The sequence below is a fragment of the Pterocles gutturalis genome, unplaced genomic scaffold, assembly GCF_000699245.1.
Source record: "Pterocles gutturalis isolate BGI_N339 unplaced genomic scaffold, ASM69924v1 scaffold14627, whole genome shotgun sequence".
Lineage (NCBI taxonomy): Eukaryota > Metazoa > Chordata > Aves > Pterocliformes > Pteroclidae > Pterocles > Pterocles gutturalis.
In genome coordinates, this window is record NW_010108179.1 from 1 (window position 1) to 16,694 (window position 16,694).

The following is a 16,694-nucleotide window of genomic DNA, read 5'->3' on the forward strand; positions in this document are numbered from 1 at the left end:
CTCTGTCTGGGTTGCCACAGTCTTCGCGTCCTGGCAACTCAGCTGTGATCACAGTGAAGTTGTAATGTTTATTTTAAGACAGAAACAATACTGTCCTTCTGTTAGCTCTCTTGTAATAAATGCTTTCTAAACCCCTTCAAAACCAGTTTATTGCTGTTTTAGGTGGGTGAAGGAGAGAAACTGGTGCGTGCTCTATTTGCAGTAGCCAGAGAACTTCAGCCTTCTATAATTTTTATTGGTAAGACCTTAAATGTTGTTGACTTTTGTGTATTTTCTTAAATATTTTGACTTATTAAATTGGAATCATCACTTAAACTACTCTGGGTACATTGTAGAGCAAGTGTCTCGGATATGGCCTGCTGGCTGATCAGGAGTTCCATACAGAACATGCTAGATCACTGTTATTGAATTGGTGTTAATAGGGGGAACAAATGTCCTCAAAAACACAAATGCTGTATTACCTTGGTGGAGTAAGTCCATTTATGTCTTAAACTTCAAACATGCAAATGGATTTTGCTTGTCCTGAGTTGCAGTTTATTATCAGTAGAACTTTTTTCTCTCATCTATGGTTGGTGTTACATATTCAAAGAACAACATATTATGCAAGCTTCTAAACTTTACTAAGATTTCTCTGTCTCCTAAGGAATAAAAAGATCTGATCTCTTGTTGGAGAGTAAAAGAACTTAGGCAAATATGAAGACTTTCATGTTGGTTGCTTACTTAAGATGTATCTCTTTGTTTTTTAGATGAAGTTGATAGCCTTCTGTGTGAAAGACGAGAAGGTGAACATGATGCTAGCAGGCGTCTAAAAACAGAATTTTTAATAGAATTTGATGGTGTAAGTATTTAGTCTTGAGTATTGTTTGATTTAGCTGAATTGGCCGATGTAGTGAGTGCCAGTACAACCTACAGATGAAGCACAAATAGGATTTGGCTGCTGGGGCTTAGCTCTTAGCAAACGGCTTTTTTCCATTGCTGTTAATTTTTCACCTGCTTGCTGTAGTAGTCTGCAAAATTCAGTCTGGAGTGAAAGGTACTAGTCTGGAGATGAGCTGAAATAATGGGTTGAAGGACTATATGGACAGAGAAGAAAGGACAACAAACAGCGATAATAAAGGAGCTGTGAGAAGACTATGGACAGAGAAGAAAGGACGACAAACAGCGATAATAAAGGAGCTGTGAGAACAAATGTTCTTACAGGGCAAGAGGGACTCTTGAGGGTTAGGCAGAGTTGAACCCTTGTTTGCAATTGCATGTTTTGGTGAAGCATGTCTCTTCATTCTGGTAAAGTGAAAAAAAGATTAAATGGCTTTTAAGTAATGTCTTTTTGGTTTTTAAGGGATATGTGTCACAAAAGCATGCACTGTCAGGGGGTAGGGTGAGACTTGAGGAATGAGAATTTCTAACAGACCAGTTCAGATCATGGGTGTACACAGCTCTGACACATCAGAAGGATTAATTTCTGTGCTAGTATGCTTTTTATTGAGCTATAAATTTTTTCTTGTCATCATGACCTAGAGATGACAGGATACAGTAAGAATATATTTAATAGCATGTATGTAATAACGAGGAAAACTAACTGGGTTTCATCGTTTTGGGGGGAGAGAACAAATGAATATCAGAATATTCTTTTGTCATACAGAAGTGTTTTTGGTATTGAGCAATCTTAGTTTATATTCCACTAGCACCATGGAATATTGCTACAGTGGTGAAGCAATATTAATGAGGTACAGGAGGAGAAGATAGCTATATGGAGAGAAAACAAGATCAAGAAAAACTTCTCCAGACTGGGTTGAATCAGGACAAATAATGCAGTATGACAATGATATGCAGAAATTATTTCACACACAGAGTTTTCTCTTTAAATGAAAAGGTGACAATTAAATATAATTAGTAAGTTAGCAAACTTTGGATCAAGGTGTAGCTGTATCATACAATATTTGTGTGGAACTTTTGGACTCAGTAAGGTAGCAATGAACTTAAGTCTATGAAGGACTGGATGCTAGGTGAATAATAGCACATCTCTCATACCCAAATGTTTTCTCTGAAGTCTGGAGGCTGTAAGTCTCCATATTCTTGGTTGTAAAATCAAGTCTTGCAATTGAGTGAATTTGGGGGAAGGTGACTGTGTCTGTGTACTGCTGAATAGCTTCTCATTTTGATTACTAGCTTCTTGCAAGAATCTGTATTAGATGAATCTCTGATCTGGTTTAGTGGTTCTGGCTGTACCTTAGTCCAAAATTTTGATTCTTTCTCTGTAGGCTTCAAAACAGTGTTTGGTATTAAAACCCACAACAGCAGAAATTCTCTAGCTTTTTAAACATGATTATCTCTGGTTGACTAAACTTCTGTCTGCTTTTTGTACTCTCAGTTTTCTCCAGCATTGTAACGTGCAATTCCACAGCACCATTTGCACTCTTGCAAGGCTCTTTTCAAGCAATATAATTTGAGCATAGTGTCCTGTGTTTACATTCCTTCTTTTTTTTTTTTCTTTTGCTTTTTATTAGTTTGACTTTACATTTATCTAAAGAATATTTTAAAGCCAAGTGCATGGGGAAAAAACCCCATACAGTAAGATCTCGTCAGTGTGCTGAATACATGGCAAGTCTCAAACTGGTTTTGTTGTATTACTGCTTGATGTAAACTGAAAGCTGTCTTGCCTTCCTACATTATATAGGTGCAGTCTTCTGGAGAGGACAGAATACTAGTGATGGGAGCAACAAACAGGCCACAGGAGCTTGATGATGCAGTTCTCAGGTATCAAAATGTATCTTCCTTTGTTTGAAGACAATAATATGATGTTCATTATGAAATGCAGGTTTTGCTACGTAGAGTCTTGACTGTTTTAAACTTTGGAATAAGTATCAAAACCTGCTTGCCAAGGTTAAGTTATTTAACTTCTCAGAGAGGTGCCTGTCTCTTCTCTTTCGGGATACACCTGCACAATCATGAGGGCATTGGAATTGTCTAAACCAGCAGTACTCGTTGAGACCAAGTCAGCATTTTATAAGCCTCTTGATTCTTATATATTGCTTTTTTATTATTTGGATCTTAATGGCAGGATGAAGGAAGACATTTGATCAGTGAAATTCAGTATTTCTCCTTTGCGAATATTGGACTTTGATGTCCCATGTGATTTACAGATCTTGCTGTAGGTTTGCCGTAGGACTTTTTTGCTACGAGTTCTCATTCTTGCTTCTCTTTTCATTCGTGATTGAGGAAAATAGGCTTGTCAGCACTGTCCGAACAAATAAAACACATTTCTAATGATTCCAAAGACTTTTTGTGTACAGTGAAGAGATGCTTCGTTTTGTTGCTGGTAGTCAGTGGTACTTCTGCCTTTAGAGTGTTTCCTCCCTGGGAGGAGTCTCATAACTTCAAATGAGAGCAAGGTGACACCAGTGGCTTGTGCATAGTGTTTGTTTGGTTGTTGGGTGGGGTTCTTTTAAATCTGTAGTCCTACTCCCTAGAATTTGCTGGTGCAAGTGAAATTTTGAGATTTATCAAACCAAATGTTAGATCTGTATGTGCTAAAAAGTTATAAAAGTGTGTGTGTATATATGTTTTTTTCTAGACGATTCACCAAACGGGTATACGTGTCTTTACCAAATGAGGAAGTAAGTACTGTTTTCCATGCGCTTTCTTCATTTTAAGATCAATTTTATTAAAGAAGAGAATAAAATGTATTTCTTAGGCTATCCTTAGCTTGCCCCAGTGGATGATCACAATTCTGTGAATTAACTTCTGGCCCAGCTTGGCCATATACTCGGTACTTTAATTCTGGTGACTATCTGAAGTTTTTACTTTTTTTTTTTTTTTTTCACATGTGCTAGAGGCAAATCTGGTAGTAGCTCCTCGGTATTTCTTAGCTAGTGAGGTGTTGTTTACATACTAGCAGGCATGGACAAGTCTGAAGCCGGGCTTGCAGGAGCACGTTTGGTTGGCTGGAGAAGAGTGTTTATTGCAAAGATGAAAGTAGCTTTCTTAAAGTCATGTTTTTCAGCTCAACAGCAGATTAGGGCTTTTGATGAGGATTCTGATGTGTTACTCCTGAAGTAGTTTGACCCTTGAGCTCCTTATTACCAAGTCTCCGTCCCTTCCCCTGAAGAGACAATAGTGTACAGTCTAATCACAAAAGCACTACAGGCAAGCATAAACTAGGGAAACACAAAAGCTAACCTGATAAACACGTAGTTTTGTTGTTGCAAGAGAATTTTAAGTGTACCGTGAAAATAAGTTTTACATCTGATAAATGTATCTTCTTTTCAGACAAGATTGATTTTGCTAAAAAATCTTCTAAGCAAGCAAGGAAGTCCATTGACCCAAAAAGAGTTGGCACAACTAGCTAGGTAAGTATTTTGTAACTATAGTAAATAAATATACTCATCTACTCATTCAAAATGTAACAAATGTAAATCATCAGATGGTGACAACACGTGCTGAGAATGAATTGCATGCATTTTGGGAAGATGGGTCTCCTGTCAGGCTGTATGAAAGTGGTTTTATATATGCTTTTATATATTTTTATATATATATACACACGTATGTATTTTGTGCTTTTTTCCCACCACACCACCTGTCTGGTTTTCTGTTGTTGAAACATGCTCATCAGTGCTTTTCTTTCTGAGGAGGAGGGAGGGGGGTGTTTCTCTCCACCCGTCCCCCAGGCAGTCCAGCTCTCCTCTCTCATGCAAAAGGCAGTGTCCTGGAATCTAACTGCAAATTTAGGAAACAAATTACAAATGCAACTTAAGTATTAAAAAAAAATACAAAAGTTGAGGGTCCTGCCTGCTTCATCTGCCATCTTTCTTTGTTTTGAAAGAGATAGATATTTAACCTCCTTCAAGATTTGTGTTCCTTTGCTCCTCTGCAACTTTTTCTATAAACTATAACAGAATTCATGATAATTCTTCAGAATTAGCAGAGTTTTGTACTTCCTGGAGTCCACTGGTCAACTGCTGCCATGGCTTTCCATTAAGGGCATACTGTAAAATTACTCCTTGTTTTCAAAACCAACAGTACTGTTAGATTTTTTTTGTAGTGCCTGGTTTTGGCCATTGTTGGTCTCTGATATCAACGAAAAGCGCACATAGTTTTATTCAGAGAACTGGTCGTGTGATCACAGCATAATAAAGATCTGTAGTATTGGGTTCTCATTGTCTTGGTTGGGTTGAAAGAGTACAGGACAGCTGAGTTTTTTTGCTTTATGTTCATCTATGACAATGACAAACTACTGGTAGAGCATTCTTGTAAGAGAAGCAGTAAACATGCTTGAGGTGAGTTTTCATCTACAAATCCAAGTTGGTTGCTATCTTTTTGCTTTTCCTAGCATGTTATTTGGGATTTGAATACCTGTACTGAAATTTAATGTGGAAAGACTTAAATATAGATCACTTACGTTGAATGCACTTCTGATTTATTAAACTTGCAAAACAACATCAAAATAGTACTACTTCTGATTAAGTAACATTTTAATAATCTGCAATTAAAATGAGATGGTTTGAAGCAGGTTTTATGTTTGGTGTTTTCTTTCCTTCCTTTTTTCCCCCACTTTTTCCTTTTACAAAGAATGACAGATGGATACTCTGGAAGTGATTTAACTGCATTAGCAAAGGATGCAGCACTGGGCCCTATTAGAGGTAAGCTGCATAGCTTTTTATTTATGTTTTGAAAAAACTCAGTGCCCTTGATATTAGAGGTATTATTTTTTTTCTACATCTTAATTTCAGAGCTTTAGGAGTTATAAAGTTTTTTAGATTGGATTTTGGTCTGTTCTGCATAACAACATTTTTAGAAGACTTACCTTCCACAAAACTGTTCAGTAGCTCACCATGCAAAACACTTTTTGTGTCTTAGGAGGAAAGCAGGTTGAAGTGTTTTCCACAGATTTGTGGGGTTTTAACTAGTGCCTCTTTCCTGGGCTGGTGTCAGTTCTGTTGTATCTAAATTATGACTTGAGTAGCAGTCTCTGACTGCATTACTTGTCTTTTGTAAAGTGGGCAGATCTTTTTCAAGTCTATGGGAAGGAAATGCTGAAAGAAAAGCAATTTTCTCTTTTATTGTTTTGGTTTTTTTTTTTCCCAGATATGGTTTGAATGGCATAGCTTTTTTATTTTTAAGTCGCCTTAATGTTGAATTGTGATCCAGATGACAAGTGTGACTCAAGTAGAGTTTTCCTTATATATGTTCTTCCTCTGACATTTCCAACTTTGAAAAAACACCATTTTAATGCAAAGTGAAGACTTTTTTCCACCACCCCCCTTGTTCTATTTCACTACCTAGTTGTGATATGTCCAGTAGCCACACCTGAAGGGGCCGATTTTGTTCAGTGGAGATCAGTAGTGGGATTTTGTGAAGAAAAGGTTGTGGATATTTGATGTTAGTTTTCTGTTTGCAGATCTATTGTTCCACCTGACAGAAAGGTACTAAAGGCAGCCAGAGCAGAAGTGCTCTGTAATATCAGCCTATTATTATGTGTAAATAAAAGTTGTTGCAACTCTCTTAAGTGATTTATGGGGAGGAGAGGTCTGTGCATGTTTTGTGGGTGTGTTTGGTTTATTTATTTTTTTCTAAATTGAGTCAAAAATCCTATAGTGTGCAGTTTCCCAGTGCACTATCTCTTGGAAAGCAGCTGCTGGGCAGTAATGCTTTTTTACCCACTTACTTTCAGCTGTTGAGATTTAAGGCACATCTTCCAAAATCCTGCATAATAACTGCAAAACAGAATTGCATAAATAGCTCACACAAGAGACATCCTGTCTCCTAAGACTTTATTTAGAGTGGTTGAATTAATAATGTATGCATTTAGGTATGCAAGCTTTAATTTGCTGACAAATCACTTCACATGCAAGTCCATTTTGAGAAGAGACCATGAAATGTTGTGCAGCCTATTTCTTCCACGTGCTCCTGGCTTCCATATAAAACAGTTTATTTTTTTAAATGTTTTTTAATGTCAGCCTTGCCAATCCTACCTAGATTCTTTTTCTTGCACCCTCAGAGCAAAAGGTTTTCTGTAATATGCTGATACCACAACAGTATTGCAAGTAGAGAAAAAGTAAGTGATGAAGGAGACGGGAATAATTCCATCCCACCAGTGCTGCATGGGGCAAGAAGCTCTCCTATATGCCCTGCCTGATTCAGTTTCTGTGGCTGACAGTACCTTTCTGTTTTCTGAAAATTGTGCACATTTGAGGGGCAGGGGGTTGTAGGTACCAGGAATAATATGGGGGAAGGCAGCTGTGTTACGCTTATGTGCTGTTCCCCGCCCTTGAGGAAGAAGAAAGTAGTTGTGCTGCCACTTGGTACTGTATCTGCAGTGACAGTGTGGGAGCAGCCTGGTTGAGGAGCTCACAAATGGGGAAGGAGGAGGTAAAAACAACTTGTACCTTTCTGTACGGGAGCTTATGTTGAGGCAGAGAGGTGTAATATTTAGCTGTGGGGTTTTTTTCAGAATAAAAGTGTTTTTTATATGCTTTAGTTGTGTGACACGATGAAAGTTTTCTTATGAAATTCACCGATCTCTATTTTTACAGAATTAAAACCAGAACAGGTGAAGAACATGTCTGCCAGTGAGGTATGCTGTTCTAAACTTTTTAAGTTCCCTTTATTTACACATACTATCATACGAGATACCTAGGATAAGTTCGGGGGGGGGGTATTACTCTTTTTGATTACTTCTTAATTGGAGAAAATTCTTTACAAATAGTGACTGAGAAGAAAATCTGTCCTCAGATGTCTGAGGTTCTTTGTAGTTTGTTGGTTATCAGGCTTCGGAGCACCTCTTTTTCCGATAGTTTCTGCTGTTGTTAGTTTCAGCTGACTGTCTTATCTTTCCTTCACGCTGAACTGCAACGCAGTCAACTATCAGGTGATGTCAGAGGCCTGGCTTTTATTTTCTTGCAGTGTCACTGCCCCAAAACATTCCCAGAAGTATTATGTCAAATTATTTATTTTATTTCTATGCCCCCACCCCCGTGTCTTTACGTAAAGCAAGTCATCTTAGCGAGAACCTCTGAGAGATTTTAAACCAGATTTGTTTGTGTATGTCCAGTACCTACATTCATTCACAGGGACTATCATAAAGAAAAAAAAATTAAGTAAGTTCTGTGCCCTCATATGCACCAGCTTGCACCACCTAGTGAAATAGGAAGTAATAACACAATCTCATGGGCTATTAAATAACAAGGCAGACATCATTACCAAGTGTTGGTTTATTAAAAACTGTAAATACTAATAGTCTTAAATTACAAGACTCTTGCATCAGGTCATAGAATCATAAAACAGCCCATGTTGGAAGGGACCTTTGAAAGACCATCTGGTCCAGCCTTTGGTGGGAAAGGGAACCTAGATGAGATTATCTACGCCCTGTCCAGTTGCATCTTGTAAACCTCGAGCAATGGGGACTCTACCACATCCTTGGGGAGGTAGTTCCAGTGAATGACTGTTCTTGCTGTAAGAAGTTTTTCTTGTATCAAGAGGAAGCACTTGTAGAATATGCGCTTTATTGAAAGTGAGTACTGAAGTACTTTAATAAACTGAAGTACATAAACCACTTGTGATCCTGATGTCTTTTGCTTTTTGTTTAGATGAGAAATATCAAACTATCAGATTTCACTGAGTCTTTGAAGAAGATAAAGCGCAGTTTGAGCCCTCAGACCCTGGAAGCATATATTCGCTGGAACAAGGACTTTGGAGATACTACAGTGTGAAATGCTACTTGAAATGAAACAAAGTGCTGCCTAAGGAGCAACTGGTACAGACTACTTGGAAAGCAGATAGAGTTTACAGGACTTTACAGATCTTTAAGTATCTGCATTAAAACTTGAGATTAAGAAAAAATTATACAATGTGAAATGTGTTCATCAAAGCCTCTTTGCCATTTAGTGAGGATTTACACACTGTAAGTAAGAGCACAATAGGACTTGAGATAAGATTCCTAGCAATCCCATTATGGTTTGAACAATAATATATGTATTTTCTTTCAGCTAGAAGGCTCTGATGATATACATCATTGGAAAACCTTTTCCCTATGTTGTGTGTGTGGCGTTTTGTTTTTAATTTTGCCATGACATTGATGTCTGGCTTTCTTCCTTATAACTACTAACTGACAATTGGAAATTTGTAAACTTTGGTTCAGTTTTTGACTTTTTTTATCCTTAATGTGCCAAATAAAGCAATTTCCCTATGCAGAGAGGAAGAGCAGCATTGGGGAATTACGATTATTAAAATGTAAAAAGCAGCTGGTCTGTTATTATTTGTCTTTTTGTTTAGTTGTCATGTGACTGTATTGTTCACAGAACAGTTTTAAAGACCTTTGATAGCAGAACAGCAAAAAACCCCAACCCTATAAAACCAATTCAGACTGTCTTTTAAAAAAATAAATTACTAAATAAAAGACTAAGACATTCATTTACTGGCAGTATTTTCTCTTAACGCATTTTGTAACGCTTCCATTGGTAGAGTGTTAGCTTACGCTTATGGTGTACAACTTGAAGCCCAGCTGATGTTTGAGAGAGTAAGTGATGCTAATTGTCAAGTTTCGGAAATTACGTGTTTCTACTCTGTATTTTGGTCTGTTTATGATAATTGAAAGTAAAATTTCCATTGTGATAATTTTTTTAATCTACACATGTAAGCATTAAAATACAAGGCTACATGTTTAATACATGGCACACATTAATGTTTTTATAGCTTTCATATGTTTTGGTTTATATATTAAAGTATGAAACACTCAACTGATCTGCTTTTTTAGAAAGAAACTGCATCTTTGTACAAATACTTTTTATTATATAAATGACAAGCTATTAAAAAAACCCCCACATAAGTGATAGCCTTTAAATACTGTAATAAAGGAAAACATCTTTGCCTTTACTTCTAAAGGCCTGATATCTTGTTTACAAATTCTACGTTGATTAAACACTAGTTCCTTGTTAGAGCAGGTTTGTAGGGGTTTTTTGTTTTGCTTTTTTTCAAACAGACAGCTCTCTCAACTTAGTGATATAACAAAAATGCATATTGTTTACAGTTTCTTCTTTTAACTAAATGGAGTTATAAGCTTTGTTCATTATTGGTCTTAACAGAAAATTTTGTTGTTATTTTTTCATTTAACTTATTTTTTATTGGTAGGAGTACGTCAGCTATTTCTGGGACTGCTCACCTGAAAATTTATTATAAATATTATATTTTATATGTGTATATATATATATGAAAAAAACTCCTAGCTGATAGATGCAGTGTGAACATAGTAATGCCCAGAGAGGACTCAGTGCTCACTGCGTAGTGCCAAGTACTAAATAGCAGAAACTGTCAAACTTCTGAGATGCACAGATGCAATATGTTTGGGATTCTGGTTTTTTGAACCAGAGATGCTTTTGACTCATCTTAAGATGAAAAGCGATTAAATAAGAGAAGATTGTGTTATACTAGCTTGCCTTTTGAAATAGTTTAACCAAACCACTTCTGGCCTTCTAAGGGTGTGACTCTCTCAAATGTATGTCTGATGTAAATGAAACGTGTGACTTCTCTTCCCCTGATTCACCTTCCTGGAGAAGTGAGGAATGCTAAGAGATTTCAGTTTCTTAAATCTCATGTCTTGCTTGCTTTGCCATAGTTCTGCCTTCACTAGACCATCTATGTTGTTGGAGATTCCTGGCTGACTTGATCTGTATTTGTCACAAACTTCATAGCGCTAAGCACGAATATTCCTGTTCTATTAGCATCTGCCAAATAGCTAAACAGCTAAGAGAGGCCCTTGGGCTTCCTATTCATACAGCTTATGAACTTTCTTTGGGATCCTTTGCAAATGAGAACTTTGCGGGTAACTCTTCTGGTTTTGACCGTTTGCAAGTATTCGTTATCAAGCTGTTTTCCTCCACCTGATTTTGAGGAATATACTGGTATTTATTTCAAATACATCCCTATTGGCATGTGATAGGTACCTGAAATGTAGAGGCAGGAGTTCCTGTCTGCTAAAACACCACCAATATGCAGCACAAAGGCTCAGAAGTCTGAGCTGCTACTTAAGAGGGAAAAGAGATTAGTCCTTTTGCTTCTTTGTACAACCAATTCAGGTCAAGGGAATCTGTGGGACTGGTACCTCTGCTGTTCGGTTATCTCTTCTGCCCTGATTGTTTTCTGCATAATGGATGAACTACAGCTCTATAAATTACTTCTAGAACACAGTAATAATTTTGTTCTGAAATGTCAGTTTGCCTCATAGCTGCTGGATTTTTAGCCCATGACCAAGTGCTGTTTGGTTCGTGAATCACCTTTAAATATCTTTCTTACGCTATTTTCTAAATAGTGTCTTTTAAGAATAATTCTACTCCTCTTAAGGCATTATCTCGCATCTCCTGCTTGTTTGAGTCCCAGCTCAGTGATTTTCATCTATCTGATGGATTAACTGTGTATAAAAGCAGACTGGGGTGTGGAGGGGTAACGACCAAAACCAACTCTCCACTCAATAAAAACCCCAAATACCTGTATTTCCCAAATCTATGGTATTTTGTATTTTATATGGACTTAGCAACTGTCTTTACCATAAAATCAGATTATATTCTAATACAGTATTTTGAGTTGGGATAGGATAAGCAGGACAGCAGCTTGGATGCTTTTAAGCTTTGCAAAGTTTGGCATTACATTAGTTCTCTAAACTGCCTATTTCTTTTTTTTTTTTTTTTTTTTTGCCAGCTCATGGATGAGTGACTTGACCCACTTTTTTGAGATGATGAGGAAGCAGCTTGTCTGGCCCTCTGCAAGTGTGCTTTACTGACTTAAAGTGTAGCAGTTACTGGAGGGAGGAAAAAAAACCAACAAGCCCCCTGTTTTTTTTAACAACCTTCTTCATACATATTTGCCTCTTTTTATTAAGCAGGTTTCGCACCTTTTATCTTTCTACGTGTTGGAAGAACTGTGTTCTCAAGCACCAGGTTGCTGCTTTTGGGGGCATAACAGGAGGGAAAAACACAAGCACTTGTGTGATCCTCTTTCTCCTTAAAATGAGAATTTGTCATGTGTTATAACGTTCTCTTTACTGATGTTAACTTTTCTGTAGAGTACATCAAGCCTGTACAGGTTCTCTCCTTGCGGCTGAGACAAAAACAACACTGAATAGTAAAGATAAGCCTTAAACCAGGGTATTTACGCACATGTAAGTCTCTCTGTCCTGTTAGTTCTTTTACAGGGTTCAGTGTATTAGAAACAGGCATTCACCCCCTCAGACGTCTTACTCTACTTCAGGAAGTCAGTCGCTAATACCGGTTTGTTGAATATGGTCCTGCAGTTTACTCTATGTAGATAATAAATGTGATAGTGACACTTCAAAATGGAGAAGAATGGGATCTCTGAACTGAGAAGGAATTTGTTGTCAGTGCTCTACTTAGAGCCATTGCTGATTTCCCTGTTAGATTCTCTCAAATGTTTTTAAAAGGACAGGTTTTATACATATTACTTACTCAAGACAACCTTACCTTCTGGTATAGAATAAATAGTGGTTTTTTCTGTTCTAAACAGACGGGTTTTAGCAGTGGTTGGCACTGCTGCCAAGCCCATCTCGTGAAATGTAAGTACTTTGCACTGGAAATACTGGAGTGGCATGTGCTGCAATAACTGAGACGCCTGTTCTGCAACGGGTACGGAAAGCAGCCTTCTGCTTAGGGCTTCCTTAACCCCATATAGTGAAACTCTGTGCCCTAGATTCCTACAGTGCTTTCCTACCCAAGACATGGATAATGCACGGTTGTGCTGAAGCTGTGCTCATCTAACTGCTCCAGTGGTTTCATGATGCTTCTGCATGTGGCAGCTTTGGGAGGTGGCCAGCGTTGTTGTAGGTTACAGATTTTCATTCATTGCCTCTGGCGGTCTCAAGCTTTCGCGATGTTTTTCGTTGTTGGGGACTTCTACCAGATATCAAAAAATTGAATGAAAAGTAGCAAACAGGTAGTGAATGCAACCAATTATCTTGGTCATTGTGCTAATTACAGACAGCTGCTATTTAGTGTTGAAGGATATTGTTTTACTCACCTGCATGAATTTTCATGCTTAGGATGATCTCCTGGTCACCCTAAGAGATGACCAGTGGATCAGTTCTTTTCTTTTAGAATTTTTTCTTTTAAATATTATAACTGTAAATTCCACATGATAAGGAAGTAAGTTAAACTGTCCCTTCCTGCAAATACAAAAGCATCTTCTGAAGTATGTGGAAATGAGTATTGTGTTTTTCCTGCTTCTCATGTAAATTGTTAACTGTCTTAGAGTGGAAACTGTCAATAACTACCTCCTGAGTTCAGCAATAATTGGCAAGGTATACTCTTCTCCAGTGGGTTAAGTATATTGGCTAAACACTATGGGTTCTTCAGAGTTTGATCTTTCGATTGGCAGATTTCTGAGACGATACCTGGAAACTGTGGTGATCAGCTTTGTGTTGCTGTAAGACTTTCCTTGCCTTCATAAGATGTGCTTCTTAAAATCCTGTTTCAGAGAAGTGGCTTTGAGCTGGTTAATACAGGCGCATTCTTCTAAGATGTAGGGATGTAGCCTCTCAGAGCTGCAGGGTTTTTTTTTACCATTAGAAGTGGGGAAGAAAGTTCTTTATCTAATACTCACACACCTATCAAAGGGACTGGAAATATAGAAACTGCTTTTGCAACATGATTAAAATTTTTGTTCACATGAAGGGCTAGCTAGTATTCTTCAGAAATCTGGATTGAAGTGACAAAAACCAAAGGTGGAGACAAAACGCTATACCCCACCCCCATTAAATATATTGGATGACTCCAGTCTGGGATAGGGTTAATTCTTGTGTTTTGTTGTTTTGAAGCATTTTTGTTTCATTGTTCTTTTAAGAATGTTTTCTGAAATGTTAAACAGCATTTTATTAATAAGCAATGTAAAAAAGCATGAGGAGCAGTCACATAGCTTTAGCTTCACAATAAAATATTGCTTTTGTCCTGTTCTTACTGGTTTTTTGTCTGTTGTCCAAAACTTAGAGCCTTTTCACTAAACCTGAAGCTTATTAAATTGCTGCTGGTTTAAAAAAAAAAAATCAGGTGTTGTACACCAGATGATGGAACAATAAAGATGTAAATACCTCATTTAGTTTCTAAAGGACATAGCTCAAGTTCTTAAAACGAATGTAAACAGAAGCGCTACTTCCTAAATAAATGTGCTGAACCCGAACGTGTGTGCTTATCCTGGTCTTGCTAAACCTCAGTGAAAGCCAGGAGGTTTCACATAACCAGTTCTGGTAGCCATGATGAAGTCCTGGAAAAAGCTATTTGGAGACAATTTACTTGGTACTAGAAAGGCACCTTTTCTTTTGCTGGGGGGGAGAGCGCTGCTATTATTTTTGAGGTAACAATCTAAATTTTTCAGTTATCCCCATCTCCTTACGGTTTGTAATTCTTTCTAGCCATTGTCTTGAGGCTGCATCTGGACTGCTAACAACTGCTGGGGCTTTCTGTTCTTACAGTTGCACCCTGAAGATAAGATTAAAAAAAAAATGTTGGATTAGAGTAATTTTAATATCTGGCAGCATGAGGAGTCTCTCAAAAAGCAGCCACGACCACTGCCTTCGACGTATCATTGTATCTAGCACTGTTAAAACAAGCAATCCAAATAAAAATCCATACAGCAATCGGGGAAAAACCACAATGTTTTGGACTGAAGTGTGAGAGGTATTACAGCTTCTGCCAGGCATTAATTCCTTGAGACAGAAAGACACCACTGTTGTCTGTGCAGGATATAATTATCCAGTCTCTCTCTCTGGTTTAAATGCTATTTGGAGGTAGATTCTGAACCAGTGAATTTATTTCAATTAGCAATTTTGGTTTCAGATACTCAAACAGACTTTTCTTCTTGTAGAGGAGATGCTCAGAAAATATTTGTGAAAAAGCAAGAGCCTGAAAAAAATATCCCAGCACTTGCCATGTTGAAATCTACAGAGATTATGGACTTGGCAGCAGAGCCTTCTCTGAAGTATGTCAGACTAATTAAAGATAAATTTTTCCTGTAACAGCCAAGATGGTGTGAGACAAGGCTCCATGCCTGGTGTCTGATGCAGGCGTATTTCAGATGAAATCTGTTTATTTCTATATTTTAATGTTTGAAGTTTGCCAGAAGAAAGTCAGAAAAATTAGTTTAAAGTTTTGTGGGTCTTTTTTTCCCTTTTTTTTTTTTTTTTTCTTCACTCAAGCCATCTTACTGCAAATTTCCAAATACTTTGTAAACTTGTGAAATCCATCCTGTTTCCTACAAGGGTGCATGTGGCTCTGGAACAGACATGAGTTATGCAACCTTCTCTAAGTAATTTTTTATTCTATGTAATGATAATACAGAAAATATTATATAAAGGCAGAAAGATATAATTTAACTAAAATCCATCTCTCAACACATGAGTGATTCATTGGTGCTGTGGTGTAGCTAAAAAAAAAAAAAAAAACAAAAACCAAAAAAAAACCCCACAAAAACCTGGGAATTTCAGAAGCCTACAACCAACCTAATGAGCAAAGTGTGGTGTTCTTACCAAATGCTTTTGAAGATTCCTCCTCTTTTTGCAAATATTTATTGTAAGCACAGTATGTTCTTTCTAATATTGTAACTTCTATTATTTTCAAATCTCACTTTAGTAATTTGTAAAAGGCCTCAAACTTGCCTCAGTTGTAAGACATCTTTGAAGACTCTTAGTTTTGTTATATGCAGAATACAAGTATCAGCTATGCTATTAGTTGTAATATTTCTCTTCCGTGAATTGTAGAAGTTGCAATTTCTTAGAACTATAACTTTTTCACTTCTGGGAAGAAATACACTAGGGCCTGAAGTAATCAAAAAGCCTGATACTGTGTCCGTAATGAAGTAATCAAACAACTTTGTATTTGTGGAGCATATCATACTGATAACGTGTTACCCTGTGGTTCACCTGACTTCTGCTTTCCTGGTTAAATTTGAGTGGAGGCAGCAGCTGCAGCTTGGGGAGAGTTGACACACCACAACGTTGCAGTTGGAATTCTCTTAACCTGTCATGCAAATTTTACAGACTGCAAATGGATTTTTCTTAAATTGCTCCTAACACTACTTCTGTACACTGGAAAATAATTCTTCATTACAGCCAACAGCTCAGAATGAGCAGGTTTGAAACATTAAATATGTGTCTCATGGAATACAATTACCTGTCCAGTCACTCCCAGACACAGGTAAGTCTTTTGGTGTATTTCACATAACAGATTAGCTGCAAATAACATTTTTTTTAACCAGTTCAACTATGGTCATGGGACAACGGAGTTGACCATAAAAAGACCAAAGACAGGATGGTATTAGAGAAGGTTTAAAGTATCTTCTTAGGCACAACAATGTGTCTTAATAAAACATCTAGCTTCAAAACTGGAAGAGGGCAGATTTAGACTATATATCAGGAAGAAATTTTTCACTGTGAGGGTGGTGAGGCAGTGGCCCAGGTTGCCCAGAGAAGCTGTGGATGCCCCATCCCTGGAGGGGTTCAAGGCCAGGCTGGATGAGGCTTTGAGCAACCTGGGCTAGTGGAGGGTGTCCCTGCCCATGGCAGGGGGGTTGGAACTCGAGGATCTTTAAGGTCCTTTCCTGCCCGAACCATTCCGCTTCACACCACGGCACCGCGGCGCGGGGCCCAGCCTGGCTGCGGATCGCTGTTGAACCGTAACGCGTCCCACGCTTCACCCCATTCA

General features: G+C 37.8%; 1 protein-coding gene across 1 annotated transcript; it reads left to right on the plus strand.

The window, feature by feature from the left end:
- Positions 1 to 162: 162 nt before the first annotated feature.
- LOC104461080 (spastin) lies at positions 163 to 9,870 on the plus strand (the record flags this gene model as incomplete). Its single annotated transcript, XM_010072534.1, has 8 exons — positions 163 to 238; positions 747 to 838; positions 2,678 to 2,757; positions 3,575 to 3,617; positions 4,270 to 4,349; positions 5,569 to 5,639; positions 7,533 to 7,573; positions 8,586 to 9,870. Coding segments are annotated over 8 exons (606 nt in total), but the record flags the coding sequence as incomplete, so codon positions are not given.
- Between the last annotated feature and the right edge of the window lie 6,824 nt (positions 9,871 to 16,694).